The 15,808-nt window shown below is 37.8% G+C and overlaps 1 protein-coding gene across 1 annotated transcript in view; it reads left to right on the top strand.

The window, feature by feature from the left end:
* CACNA1D (calcium channel, voltage-dependent, L type, alpha 1D subunit) overlaps positions 1-15,808 on the top strand; it is a 207,631-nt gene that overhangs the window by 1,277 nt on the left and 190,546 nt on the right. Inside the window, exons 2-3 of the mRNA XM_009334220.1 lie at positions 1,076-1,394; positions 3,885-3,990. Of these exons, the coding sequence (XP_009332495.1) occupies positions 1,076-1,394; positions 3,885-3,990 (425 nt within the window). The remainder of the gene's footprint in view (positions 1-1,075; positions 1,395-3,884; positions 3,991-15,808) is intronic.

The raw sequence follows: 15,808 nt of genomic DNA, 5'->3' as shown, positions 1-15,808 counted from the left end.
ATGTTCGCGGCTCTCGCGTCTTTCTCGTTGCCTGTTTCCCCCCGTCTAGAAAAGGAGGGGTGTGCTTTTTGTGGCTCTCCTCTGTTTGACGAGCAGCGATCGCTGGAGAGCTGTTTTCCTCTCCTGCCTGGGTAGATCCATTTCACAGTCATCCCGCCTGCCAGCCCTAATTCCCAGCACGTATATTGTGCCGTTCCTCCATTTTTTTTCCCCACCCAGGCATCTTCAAGTTTTGAATTTCACTTAGGAGTCTCTCCTTCCTACAGGTGCGTGTAGGAGTAGACTGTTGCTCTAGTCAAAGAGCTCGCGAGGAAAGATGCTTGTGAGGAGGTGGTGTTTTGCCGCTTTTGCTGTCATCTGGATAAAAAGGACTTTATTGTTGTTTGGAAGGTGCAGTTTATTTTGTAAATCCTTGTGAAAAAGCAAAAACAAACCCCATCCCTTTATAGTGGTTTCACGGTTGTAATTTCTAGTGTGAAAGGTACCAGTGCTTTATTAACGTGTTTATCAGCAGACCAATATTGGATTTCTCACTTGTGGGAGGCATCCATGCATTTTTCTTTGAAAATGCAGATTAGGGCAAGATTTAACTTGCTTACAGGACTTCCCCCTGCCCCCCCCCCCCCCCCCTTGGGGTTGGTTATTCTTAATTAAAATACTTAAACATTGTTCAAACAACTACTTTTTTGACCAAAATGAAGTGAGAAAATAGTAAATGCTATGGTACTACAGCAAAGTTGATGTTGAGTAGCTATGTTTTATTGGATAAACATGGTGACAGAAAAGCTGCCATCCAGTTAGGAAAAAATGCAGTAAGTGGAAGAATCAAAACATGAAGTGTTTGTGTAGCACTTGTCTTGATGTTTGGATTAAACTTGAAGTTGTAGTACGGATTCCTGAGCATTTTTTGCTACTGTTCAATCACATATATACACGCATACAATTGTCTCTGTAGTATGTGTAATGGAAGCATCATGCTGCCAAGAGGTCTTAAAATAATCTTTTTGTCAGAAATAGTGTGACACGTTTTAGCATAAAAATTTATAACCAAATACTTTTTTCTTTTGTCCCACAGAGGCGAACTATGCAAGTAGCACCAGAATTCCTCTCCCTGGTGACGGACCAGCTATTCAGTCAAACAGTTCAGCACCATCCAAGCAAACTGTTCTATCTTGGCAAGCTGCAATTGATGCTGCTAGACAAGCAAAGGCTGCCCAAAATATGAGTACCACCACAGCCCAGCCTGTAGGGTCTCTGTCCCAAAGAAAACGCCAGCAATATGCCAAGAGCAAAAAACAGGGTAATACGTCTAATAGTCGGCCACCCCGTGCCCTTTTCTGTTTATCCCTCAACAACCCAATACGAAGAGCCTGCATTAGTCTAGTAGAATGGAAGTATCCTTTGGTTCAGTTTCATTTTCACAGGCTGTTCCTTGCGTTTTCTTAATGCATCAAGGGCATGTTTTACAGCATCTCTTATAGCATCACAGCTAACATGAGTTCACTTGCACGTGGGTAACTGTCATTAATGTTGATGGTAGTTAAATTTGCTTAAATTGCTGTTAAAGATATCCTCTTTATTTGTGTCATAATGACCTAGAGTATCATTTTACTGAAGTAAGTAGTTCGAAGTCAGAGAAGAGCTCATAGCTGTTCCTTTTTTCTTGGAGGAGATGGGGGAACGCTTTCAGAACTTTTTAAAGTTACAAGCTTACATTATATTCCAGCAAATCTCTGTATTGCATTTGTTGCCCTTCCAAATAAGGTTGAATGGATAGGAGTGCATCTAGCAGTGTTAATTGGGAGATGACCTAAGATGTCAAACCTGTGTCTTCCATATTACAATTTGGTGTATTGCCATTAGGGCAAATGAGTCAGATATAGAAATCTTTTAAAAAAGATTATTTTTTGCAAGTACTAAAAGTAGGGAAGATTTTTAGTTAAGCCAAGGACTCATTCTAAGTACATGCAAGTGTCTGAAATATATTAATCTCTGAACTTTCACAACATATGTCTACCTCCAAACATTTGGAAGCGTGTACATCTCTAGATAGGAGATCAGATATACTGGCCTGTATTCATGATGACTTGTATGCTGGGAAGGATTGCTTTATCTTTAGTTCAGTGGTTGTGATGTGGAAGTATGTGGATTTCTTTGGCAGAACTGATAGCATGTTGATTTGGTATATTATTTCTCAAGAAAAGGTTTGAAATAGAAAATAGTTTTGTTGAGGTATGAGTAGAAAAATGTTTGCCTATTAGCCATGGCAACATCCCTGTAACGGGAAACAGCTGTTCAAGAGTAGATTACTGAAGTAAAACTGATTTTGTTACTTTAAACAGAACAGCCAACCTGGCAATAGGAACTGTTACTCATTTATAAGGCTTGGTTTTTTCAATTCTTTGAACATAATTCAATTGCATATGAAAGATTCTGCTTTCATTTAAACTGGTAGAAGTCCAACTAATTTCAGTAAATTGGCCTCTCCTTGGCTAAGGTCAGTTAAATGAAATTACTATGGATCTAGAGTGGAATAACTCGGGCAGAATTTGTCCCAGTAGCACTACGTCATAAAATAAGGTTGTCAGTCTTGCGCTAGTATCATTTGTTCATTTCAGTCTGGAGAATGCTGCATGTTAAGATGTGTGTTGTAACTTTATTTTGTACACAACACAGCAGCTGTTGATGTTGATAGGCTTTGTGAACATAAACTCAGCCCTTGAGGTGGCAAATTTCTTGTAGGGCAACAAACAAAATTTAACAGATCTTAAGGGGCATATGGGCTTTGTAGGAGTTTTTGTCAGGAAAAAGATTTTAAACTGACAAAAATATATGCTTTTGAGTATATTTGGTACTCTTCCTTGGAGTATATTCAGTACTCTTCCCTCAGTCTTTTATGTGACTCGCATGGACGCGTATCAGGAAGTTGTGCATTGAATAGAGGAAAGGCTGTCAAAAATCATAGGTAAAGCCCAAAATACTCCCTTTCCAAACTTCCACAAATACGTTCATCTGGGTACCTCCGTGTTCATAGTTAAAAGAAAATAATGAAATACTTTGAGGGAAAGGCAAATTAATGATAAACTGAAGGATGAACTTCATAGGCATGAATCTTAAGAAATATTTTTCTTTCTGGAAGACAAAAGGTATCTCTAGGTTTCAACTGCTGTCATCCAGATATGGTATAAAAAGTGCAGCTGCAATTCATGCTGTTGTCAGTGTGAAAGCCTATAGCCTCTTGGTATGCGTGGTTGCCAAGCCAGTAATGATATTCCATTCCCCAGTCTACTCACCTAAACTTTCATCTGTCCTGGCCAAAGCAAACTTGTTCCAGAGTCTAGCTGTCAGAGACATGAAGAGGGTCTCAGAATTTTCCTGCGTCCATTGTACAGCTTTCCAGCTCTCGTACAGGAGAACAGCTGTGATTTGCTGGGAATCTTTCTCATATCCTACTATGAACTAGACTCCAAATTATTTTCCTCCTTTGGACAAACACATTTCTGTTAACATTAGTGAGACTTATGTGAGCATATGAGGACAGAAGAGCTCAGTAAGTATTCCTTACCCATCATGATGACCACATATTGATTTAAGACTGTATAATTATATTCATCTCTGGAATTTAATATAAAGTGCTCTGTGGCAGCAAGAGTAATAGTCTTCTCTTTTTTTCAAAAAGAAGAGGACGTTGAAAGATCATTGTGATGGAAAATAATATGGTATAGTGATCTAACTAAAGGTGATGAAATGTTTGTCATAGTTATCAGTCAAAAGATTGCCTTAAAAGTAAGACTTGTTTTACAAGTGTTGATGCTGAAAGGAGAGCTAGACTTAAAAGTTTGTAGATATTCATAATTCATGAATTCCTTAACAAGATTTTCCAGACCATTTGACATATTTATACTACTGTCTATTTTTGCCAATTGTGTGGCCTTAGCTGTTTACATCCCATTCCCAGAAGATGATTCTAATTCAACTAATCATAATTTGGTAAGTACTCTTGAGTTTTTATTTTCTGTTTGTTTGCTGCACTTTTAAATTGATGGTCATGATTAGCGGCTAGTATTTGAGACTGTACTAAGTATAGATAATTTTAGTAAAAAAAATCAGATTGGTATATAGTGATACTTTAAAATAAAATGTATATGGAATTGCTTTGGGGTTTTTTTTTCAGTTTTAATATGTGCTCCCTTATGTTTAAAATAAGATTTTTTCAGCAGTAATATTCTTTGGAGGAGAATGTACATTAATATTATGCTGCATGTATATGTATATTTGTGTGGTATAAAAACTTTAATTTGAATTTCTATTGCTTATAGTGATTAAATATATTTACTAGCTGTTACTGTGTTTCTGACACTTGTTTCAGTCCTGAAGTTTTATTGCCTTTCCTAGTATACTTGTTGTCTGTTTTCAATTTTTAATGGTGTTATTTAGCTGAATATTGTACTAGATATTTTAGTTTTTAATGAGAGGATGGTGGGAAATTTTACATTAATACATTTTAAAGTGGTAGGAACATCAATGTGAATTTTAAAAGCAGTCATTGCTGGTACAAGTGATCTTTCAAAAAGGGATGGTACTGCAGGAAGTAGTGTGTAGAGATGTATTTCTTCGATTGAAAATAGTGTACTAGCGTTGTGCTTGAAAATATCATGAAAACTAATTTTGTTCTAATTCTCTATTTTATTAAAACTTATAAAGGCTATCACACTCAAGGGTAATATTGAATTACATTGCAATAATTTCATTGTTTATACTAGACACCATCTTGAAATAGTGGAGTTCAGTGGTCCTGTGCACTCAATCTGCATGTGACTTCTTTTTTGGGGGGGAGGTTTGTTCATGAAATAAAGAATTGGATACCAGTAAGTAGGTAAATTTGGATTATTTTACGTGGAAAGTTTAGGTTGATATGAGGTCTTCTATTTATGAACATGTTTGTGTAATTTGTGGTGTGTAAGCTTTTTTTATTTTTCTAAAAGTAATTATTCTGTGCATATGACCCATTTTACATATTTTTTGTTTATCAAGATTAAGCAAATATGGACAATAAAAAAATGCTGGCGAAAGGCAGAATAATTCAGGTCAATGTAAAGAACGATTTATGCAGCTGTGCATCTAACCAACAGTCTTTATCTCTCCTTTCTCCCCCCCACCCCACCCCGAGAAATTCAGGGCACAAATCTCCATAGCTGTCAATCCACCAGGAGATCCGCTAATAACTAATTTCATAAAGCATTACATAAAAAGTGTAAAAGCAGTTACTTGTGTCAGAGGCTAATCATTTTGAAAGAAGTGTTTTTAGCATTAGTTTTGTTAGGCTAACATCTGCTATTTCTGACCTAATTCTGCAGTGCGCTAGTATTTAGAAAGAAATGGACATTTTCATCCCTGATGGTTTTTCTTTTTTTTTAGCTAATGTGGCCAGGTTAGTCTAAGCAAAAATAAATTACATTTTTTTTTTAGTTGAGAGATCCTTATCCGTTTTAAGTAGAAAGGGTCTTGAACACCCCCGATTATATGTATATAAAGTTTACTTGGCCATTTAAATTCTCTCAAATTCCCATTTAAATTTGCATCCTGTTTATACTGATATTGAGTAATTCCACTAAGTTTGCTCAGAGAACAGAATTTATCCTGACAACCTACTTTAAGGTGCTGGGACAGATTTAAGCCCGGTAAGGGAACACAGAGGCACATCCTGTGTACCTAATCTAATAAAATAAATAGTTCTGGAATGAGCAGCATTGGCTTTTCTTATGACTAAGGTTCTACATAATGAAATACACTAACCAGTGATCTGAGTTCATGTATCTTCCTCTAGCATTTCGCTGGCATTTTTCCTAGTGTAGACCCACTTCCTTTGTTGAACTCTTAGTGTGGGTTCAAGTGTACTGAGAGGGCATATCATAGAAGAGGGGAGTTAGAAATCCTCAGGCATGCTTGGGAACCTGCTTGAGCATGCATTTTCTGATGCTTGAGGTGTGTGTATAGATACGTATTTGAGAGAGAGAGAGAGCTGTCAGTTGTCTTACAGTGGAAGTAGAGATTGAATATTGTTCAGATCTTTTGTGATACTGGTCTTAAAAAAGACCAAATCTTAAAAATCAGTATTAAATCTTATGAATAGGTTTGGTAGGATTTTAGCCCCCTGCATGTAGACATGTTTGTCTTCCATGAGCCCTACATTGCCAGTTTGATCTTGCTAGGAGACTGTACCTCACTCTGGCTTTAATTCAAATTAAAAAGTTGAGGAGAACAAGATAATTTCCTCTCTCCTTCCAGCCCAGGTGTTTGGTCCTATCAACCCCATAGCCCCTTCTCCCCCCTTTCCTCTCTCTGGACACAGGCATCCATTGACATTGTACAGATTGCAGCACTTGTATCATTTAGTGTCTTGGGGGAGGAGAGACCAGAGTGAGGAACAGGAACATGGTCTGCCTCCAGTGCCTTCACTTCCTCATTATGTAAACCCCAAAAGTTCAGCTTTATAAATTTTAGTTTGCATGTGGATATTATAGCTAGGGCTTGGTTCTTAGGGGGTAAATCAATTTTGCTTCATTGAGTTGAATAGATTAATTGCTTTCCATCAGCTAGCTGAACTGGCTCAGATTTTTTTTTAATTTGTAAACAGAAAAATTAAATATGCATGTGGGGTTTTTTTCATGAATACAAAATACACATGATTTGTAATCAGCCATGGAAAGAGGAAGCAATGGTACAAGAGGGCAAAAACCAGTGGAACACTGCTAAGTGGGAACTAGAAATGGAAACTTTTCCAGTTTTGCTTGGGCTAGGGAGAAGACTGCATATGTGAGAAATTGAGCAGTCGAAGTGTTCATCCTTTATGACTTTAGGAAGTCTGCAGTGGCAACCTCAATCCAAGGGTGTACATGCAGAACAGGTATTCATTCCCCTTTGTGATGGGATGTTAGAAAACAGCTTCTGTATGATGGAATTTCCAAGACTTGTAAGAGAAACCTGAGATACAATTTCTGAGTCTGTCTTCACCTGTGACTGAGCCAGTGAAACACTGACCGTATGTCAGCCACCTAACTGCTGGTTGAGCTGTGAGTGAGCCCTGTTCTTGCTTTCTCATGAATGTTTCAACATGTGGTGTCTAATCAACACAGTCAGTTACATGTGGCAGTAGTAATGGCAAAATATATTTTAGCACAAATTAACCAAAAATATAACAGACATTTTAAGAAACAGGTAGATGTATCTTAAGAGAAATAGTAAATCAAATGTATGCATATTTATGTATTTTTTAAAAATAATATGTATCTTGGGTATCTGTTATTCTTGAATTTGAGTCAATTTTTAATCTTTAATATCTTAAGAGATGTCTGTGGGAAGGTTCCACACCCTTGTTTTTGGAACAGTAGACTTACAGAAAATTGACAGTACAGGCTAAGTGTAAGGATGGGACAATTGTGTGTTTCTGTGTTGGTCACTCATCTTTGCTGAGATGCAAGTTGTGATTATTGACGTTTTTGTGATGGAGCCAGCAGCATGCTATATGAGATAGTTCTGATAACTTAGGGAAGCAAGAAAGGGTTTCTTCATGATACCTGTGACTAAATTAAGCAGATGGTAATCACTGATGTAGGATAGGAGTCTCTTTTATTATTAGGTTTTTCATCTGTCTTTTCATCTTCTGAGTAGACAAGCTTAGATTCTGTTTTGCCTTTTTGCCATTCTCTGAGAGTAAAGGGTGCACTACAGCTATCTTCTTGCACAGTGGATTCATGGTCATCCTTGTTCTCTCTCAAGAATGATGTGTTAGTACTGGGTGATACAAAACAATGCATTTCAAACAAAGCAGAAGTGCAGAATTAAATTCAGACTGGACTGTGCTTGACCACTTTCCAGTGTTAGTCCTGTGTTCTGTGGGAAAGTTTATCTAATCCTTTGTCTAAAAACACCTTGACGTGTGTCTCTGGTGTGTGCTGGGAGAGGCAGGAGGAAGGGATCTTCTCTACTTTGAATGGACCAGTTCTGTCATGTATTTCTGTGCTGCATAGAGTGCAATACAGACTAATGAATGTTAAAAACAGTTATTGAACTTGATCCCGAATTCTATTTAATTAATAATTAGTCCGTAATCAATTAACATTTTTTCACAAGTGGGCCCAGTTCTTCTGCAAGTAGATGTGTGAAACTATTATTGAACCAAAGAATTTTTTTTTCCCCCTTTTGCAGCAGAACAGGGCTGGTGTACTCTGGGATGAAATCCTCATAAGCTCACTACTTCGTTCATATTTTAATGTAGTTTCTTTCATCTGCCTTCAGAAGTTTCAGGTGATCTGAACTTTCCATGCTTGATTCAGCTCTTCTTTTGGCAGTGTTTCTTGTCTGAGCTTGATAAGAAGCAGTTTCTGGCAGGATGGGTTTCCTGTCTATATCTTCCTTCTGTTTCTGTCTTTTCATTTTTTTTCCCCCCATCTGTGTTATTTCCCTTCATGTCTTTTGTCTTTAACTTCCCATTCCTTCCTTTCTTTCTTGTTATCTTTTGTCTCTGCCTTCTGGCTTCCCTCTGTGTTTACTCCTATTTGTCCTCATCTGCAGCATGTTTTACTCTATCTCACTCTCATACCTCAATGCTCTTTCTTGTATCATCCTGCTGTACCATGTTCTGTTCCCCTGTGCTTTGCCTCCTACTGACTTTCCCATTGGTCTGGCTAGCACTGGGCTTTACAATGTGCAGGCAGATTGGCACAGTATGAGTCTGGATTTTGGCCGTAATTAAGATGTTTTGGTAGGTTTTTTTTTTTTTTAAATAACTAAATGTGAACAATAAGAAGGCATCCATACTAAGTCTATGAAAACTAGACCCCTGAAGTTTGAGTTGAGTCTGCTTTGGGTGTACTGCATCTATTGTGACTAGACCCTGAAGGTTTTCACTGGCGACACCGTTCTACTTGAGATGAGATTGACAGCCTGTGCATTTTGGGAGACTTACTTGCATAAATTACAGGAAATTGGCAAGTGCAAAGTCATGTGAGTAATGGGCTTGACCCTAATGCATAAAGGGCTGGAACCTGATGATAATTAAAGACTCTATGTCCCTGATAGCAGGATTCTTCAGCCTTGTTTCTGACTACCGTTGTCACTGAGGAACCCTCTGAGTGAGGTGCTGCATTAAAAGAAGGTCTCTCCAGCCTGTGCTTACAGAGTAGGTGAGGTGATGGTCCTGGACACCTCTTCTTTCTCCCAGGCAGTTGGGACTGGGAGAACCATAGTGGGGGGACGCTGCTACAAAAAGGTAACTGTTTGTGTCCTATTTTTCAGGCAAAGATTTCCTCTGTAAGTAGATTTAGGTGGATTTTTCAGTGCCTCCAGCAGTAGGAAAGCCCGTGTTGTCCCTGAACTGTTAGTTGTGCCTTCAATCTAGGGCACAGCAGGAGGGTACTCTGAGAAGAACTGGTTGAACTCTTGATTTAGAGGTGTCAGGCTTCCCATCCTTATCTCATTAGGAACCCCATGACTCATTCAGTTCTAAGACCACATGACTAATTAATCCACCCATTGAAAAGGTTTTTGGTTTTTACCTTGCACCCAGTTATCCTTTATACGTAGCTTATCTGAAAATATTGTTGTAGAATGTTATTAATTTTAACCACATTTAGAATTATTTAATAAAGATTTTTGTTTAATTGCTAAATGTTCTATGATGTATTTTAGAAAGACTTCCATGTATATCTACTGTCTTTGCTGTGTTTACTTTTTCAGTTCAGGGGTCTTTGAGGCCTGGGTGTCTCTCTCCTCACTTAGAACATCTTCCAGTCTAAATAACTTTTTGTTAGTGTGTTTCCAATCTTTTTCTACTTTTGGATTCTTAGCTAATGCTCTCTCCTAATGTCTCTGCTAGCTGGTATAAAAGTCACCCAAGTAAACTTTTGAGGAAAGATGCAAGATAATTTGGACTCTACTGAAAATACTTCATTTTGCATGCGGGTAAACATGATGGAGACATTACAATGTTTTGTGTGTATTTAGCCAAGCACCTAACTACTGGTACTAAAGGCACTAGATTAATCCTTTGTAAGGGAAAATGTCATTAAGTTTAATTTGAAAAAAGATTCAAAAATATTGGATCTAATTGTAACTGATATACCAGGAATTTTATGTTGCATGTTGATTCAAGTCAGTGAAATGTGTTTATAGCTCTGTGTATGAGTAGTCAGGAGGGCCTGAGAGAAAGTCAGTAGTTTAATTTTGAAAAAAATACATGTTAGGAGCTGTCCTTTTCCTTTTCACACAGGCTTAAAAATGAAGAGGCTTGAATTCTCTCCTCATCAGTGTTTGTGTCTATATGCATATGTAAATGCTCTGAGGGATAGTTTTGATAATTTTTTTTGCTATTTTTAATGTACATCAATTACCCTGGCATCTATTTTCTCATTCAAAAACCCATGAAGTAACTATTTAAATACTGGAACAGCCTGACTTACCTTTCTGAAAATTAATAGTAAAGCTGTTTGGTTATTAGGTGAGACAGTATGCATTAGTAAGCAAGCTTTGCACAACTGCAAGAATTCCTTAATAGATGACATTTCTGCAAGGGAATTATTAAAAAATATTATAATGCTGTACTCAGCCCTATCTTCATATTTCAATTTTTTTATATTACTGGCAGCCCAAGACTTCCAGTAGTATGCATTAGCTAATTATGGATTGCTTTGACTTTTATCAGTGCAGATCATGTATTTAGAAAACTTTTTTCCTTTGTGTTGTAATGCACACCTCTGCAAAATAGATGAAAATTCTGAGTTAGTAGTGTTTTACACTCACTTTGTCCTGCAGCCAGTTCCTAGGCTGTTCTGTCTGCTCTGCGCTATACCAGTAGAATGAAATAGCTCTCGAATTTTTTTTGGTAAACATAATTGCATGTGTCAAGTCCACCTCTAGTGGAGAATGAAACAGAAATTTTATTTCACACTCTTGCTTAGGAAAAGGGACATTCCTGAAAGAAAAAGATGACCAAGATGACTGGCAATTTCCAACTGGTAGAAGGGTCACTTGGGTTTGTAGAGGTTTGGGAATAACATAGACTAGTACTTGTTCTTCTTTATTTTGTGTGCCCCAATACAACTTAGGATCTAGCTACTTCAGCACAGATGAAAATGGCTGTTTGGCATGCAAGACTATGAGAAGGTGGTCTGCAACTTAGTTTTACAGGTTTCAGTTAATGACACTGCAAAAATAACTTCCCTTTTTTTTTTTAATGCAGGAGATAGCTTCTCAGTTATCCAAACCAGAAGGCCTTACAAAAGGATGTACTTAATCATTCCCATATGAAAGGAAGTGTTTTTTCTTTGTTCAAAGTTGCAAGCTTGTTCCTGTGGGGAATTCCTACTAAGGTCTTGTCTCTCCTTAAAGATTTGCTGGTAGTGCTTCACTGGCAAACTGCCTAGGGGGATACAGCATACACCAGAAAGAGTTGTTTTTCTATTATAGCCTAAAGTCAGTCTCCCAAACAATAGTGCTGCACTGGTAGAAGGCTTCCCCACCCCCCGCCACCGGTTTAATTGTGCTGTGAAGAGCAGTGATTCCCTGCCCTACGCACCCCTCTCCCCCTTCCCCCCGCCCCGTTCTTTTCCCGTAGTCCCTGCTTGATAAAGGTATGCCTGCAAAACTTGAGACTGGTCACAATAAAAGTAAATCTATGTCCTTCCAAATACATAGAATAATCTTATTAGTTACTAATCGGTTGAATGGTTGGTGGGAAAGTAGTTAGATTTGACATTAAAATTGTAATTCAAATCTGAAGTGAGCATTTAAGATAAGTGGGAGAAGTTTGTACTTTTCATACAAACTGTTGGAATAGAGTAAAAGTTGATTTTTAAATGCTCTGAAAAAAACATGAACAAACCTAGGTTATAAAACCAGTTTATGGACTGTATGTAAACTATGTGAATTACTAATTTCCTCCAATATTGAGCACGTAAATGTAACAAAATGCTAATCTACAGTTTTATTCCTTGACAATAGCTGCTATATGAAAGGAAACCCTGAAAATTGTTTCTGAAGTTTTTACTCAAAAAATGAACACATAAAATTGAGAATCTTTACATGTTGCCATGTATCAGTGCCATACCAAATGTAGATTGCCGTAAATATTACTTGGATTTGCCTTATAAAACCTGTCTTAAAACTCTAGGTTATGCAGAATATGGGTGTTTACTTTCTTTTAAAAACGTTTCATATAAAAAGCATATTATGCATTGAGAACTGTGGGGTTTTTTTATATGGTCTGCGTGTGTGTGAGCTCTGTCTTGAAATACTATTTCAATATTTCAATATATTTCAATACTAAGCCTTGGGATCCATGGGTTTTGAAAATGCTGGTCAAGGCTTGCTTTCTTAATTTGAGCAGAAATGGAGAAGTTCTGGGTGCTTTCGAAAAGCCAGTCCCTGGGTACTTCAAAAGACTCATGTAGCTGTTAAGATCAACTAAAATGTATTTTCTAATCTGGTGAGCTTTAATGACAAACTGTTTTCAGTGATGGTTGATTGAATGTGTGATTTGGTTTACCATTCATTTTGCAAGAATTCAGATTTGTTTATCCTGCTGTCATGCACCAAAACCTTTCTTTTGCTGGGCCATCTGGAAGGACGGGGCCATGAAGAAAGGTTAAATGAATATATAGTGATAGTGGGAGAATGTTAATTAGGATGGATTTTTCTTTTCAGTGTCAGGTTTTTTGGTTATTGTGTAATCCTCTGCAATAAAATTTTCATTTAATGAATTGGAAATACAATATCATCCACCCCTCCCCCTTCAGAGGAGATTGAGAGCATGCCCTTAGTTCCTGCTTGCATGAAGTTCATTTGGTAGCACCGATTAGTAGCCTACTGTTGTTCGTGTTTTTTCATAGTTATTTTTATGAAAAGTGCTTTTAGAGTTCCATTCTTCTTGAAGAATGCCTTGATTAAACAGTGTGATTCTTCAGAAACCTGGGTGCTTAACTTCAGCATTTGAAACCAAACTTTAAATAAAGATTTGAGATTTATGCTCAAAATTTAACTATGAAAATAACATTTTCAATGAAATCAACACAGCTGACCAGGATACATCATTTGCCTTTTCAATGTTAGTAGGGAGTATTATTCTAGAATAATACTGTAGTGATTGATAGCAATATAAAACTTTGAAATGATGATTAGATTGATTTGCATGGATTTATTTATATAGTTATGAACCAAGATTTTTTCCTCTTATATTAAAAGGTATTATGTGAGTACATTTTCAGTTTTGTTGCGTAGCTAAAAGTTTGGGCAGTGTCTAACTCCTCTGTTGCCATCACATGATGGCTTTCACAGTGGTCACTATTCAAGTGGGTAGAGAGCTGCTTACAAGTTGGAAAGCTTGTAGAATTATACCTTTTGATGTCATTATTAAGAATCTGAATCTCACTATTTGTTACTGCAGTAAATCACATAATACTAACTGTGATCAGTGTTGGTCAGTATAGCAGAAGGGATGATGCTAGACAAAGAACGTGCAGAAGATCAGAATTTAATAATCAAATTTATTTTTATTGCATATTTTCTAAGAAACTAATATTTGATGTATCTTAATTGAGGAAAGTAGTTCAGCCCAAAGATTCATTTGGCCCATTGTTTTAGTCGTTTTTTTCTCATATGGTACAAAACAGGTGGTATGTTGAACTTTATCACACCTGACAGCTTAAACCTGTCGTACTGAACTACCAGGTTTTCTTTCAGTAAAATTTTGCGAAAGATCCAGTGGCACAAAGGAGCATACAGAGCCAGTTACGTTTGTATGGCATAAAGGCTGGAAAGCTCTTTGCAATGTAAGAACATAAACATAAGAAAAGTTCATTAGTAAGGTTCAGTAGTTTAATTATACTTTTCTGGGTTGACTGACAGTGGCTGCAGCAGTGCAGCAGCCTCCAGCAAGATCGCATCTTATGCCACTCAGCTAATTGGAAAAATGCAGTCTTTCCAAGGTACTGAGTAGCAAATACCCCAAAGCTGTATTATGTTTATCAGACATTTTGTTAGTGCGGTTTTCACTCTGATGGATTTATTATGATGCCATTACTTATTTTTTCAAATACTCATCCAGAATCCTTTAAAACACATACCAATGATGTGTGGCATAATTCAGTTATGAAATGATACTTAATTATTATGTGCTTATCTTCATCCCAAGAAGACCTACTAGTTCTCAGTTCAGGTAGCTTTTATTGTTCAATAATTTATTTCTTGCTATAGCAAACGAAAAAGCTGAAAGAAAACAACCTACCAAATTATATAGATCTTGTACATTTATTAAAATAAGGTCTCAAAATCTCTTGACACAGACTTCAGAAAAACTAAATTTAAGAAATTCAGGAATAAAAAGGAACAATATTTAACCCAACTGTATCTAAAAGTCTCATGGTATTAAATGATGCTTACTATAGTTTGTGATCTGATTGACTGCTAGAGCAAAGATGAATACTTCCAGGTACAAAGTCTCTGTGACTGGCGTGCATTCGTAGTGCAAGGCAGCTAGCTCTGTCTCTTGTTGAAGTGCCTCAGCTGCCATAATTCTCGAGGCATCGTATAGAACAGAAAGTTTCTCTACATTCTAGTACCAAATTGAATGGTACTTAAAATGTTTTACATTTTGTCTTAACTATAATGAAACTATCACATTTAATTGAAGTTCCCTGAAACATGGTTTCAGCAGAGGCCATGTTATTTTTCCGTTTAATGATTCAGTTTTATGTTTGCATTGTCATGGGTGTGTTCGTGTAAGCCCATCGTAAGACCAGACATGCCTGCCGTCTGTATTCTTAATACAATAAGACCACCTTACCCTGAACTGTGAAACTCACTGGAAGCTTTGCAAGCCTAACACCCATAGTTAATGCAGATTGAGCATAGGTAGACTGAGCATGCACAGACCTAGTCTGTCAGCATAGGTTAGATTTGTGACTTTTTTAAAGGACTTTGTCTCCTGTAGTAAAAGACTACCAGCTGCTTCTCACATCTATGCTTTCCCTAAGCACTGTATGGCTGAAAGCATCTATCAATGTGGATGAAAAATACATGGGCCACAAGTTGTGATGTAGCTAAGGTTGTTCTTCCAGGAGCTTCCTATTAAAAAGGGGGGGGGGGCAAAAAAAAGAAGCTTTTGCAGTCACATGCTCTATGTATCATAGAATCATACAATAGTTTGGGTTGGAAGGGACCTCTAAAGGTCATCTAGTCCAACCCCCCGTGCTATGGGCAGGGACATCCTCAACTGAATCAGGTTGCTCAGAGCCCCGTCCAACCTGACCTGGAATGTTTCCAGGGATGGGGCATCCACCACCTCTCTGGGCAACCTGTGCCAGTGTTTCACCACCCTCAGTGTAAAAAATCTCTTCCTTACATCCAGTCTAAATCTACCCCCCTTTAGTTTAAAGCCATTCCCCCTTGTCCTGTTGCAACAGGCCCTGCTAAAAAGTTTGCCATCATCTTTTTTATAAGCCCCCTTGAAGTACTGATAGGCTGCAAGAAGGTCTCCCAGAAGCCTTTTCTTCTCCAGGCTGAACAACCCCAACTCTCTCAGCCTTTCTTCACAGGAGAGGTGTTCCATCCCCCTGATCATTTTCGTGGCTCTTCTCTGGACCCTCTCCAACAGGTCTGTGTCTTTCTTATGCTGAGGGCTCCAGAGCTGGATGCAGGACTCCAGGTGGGGTCTCACCAGAGCAGAGTAGAGGGGCAGAATCCCCTCCCTCGACGTGCTGGCCACGCTTCTTTGGATGCAGCCCAGGATACGATTGGCCTTCTGGGCTGCGAG

This window comes from Pygoscelis adeliae, unplaced genomic scaffold, assembly GCF_000699105.1.
Source record: "Pygoscelis adeliae isolate BGI_AS28 unplaced genomic scaffold, ASM69910v1 Scaffold411, whole genome shotgun sequence".
NCBI lineage: Eukaryota > Metazoa > Chordata > Aves > Sphenisciformes > Spheniscidae > Pygoscelis > Pygoscelis adeliae.
Note: the sequence above shows the minus strand (reverse complement) of the source record. Positions and strands in the feature narration are given on the sequence as shown.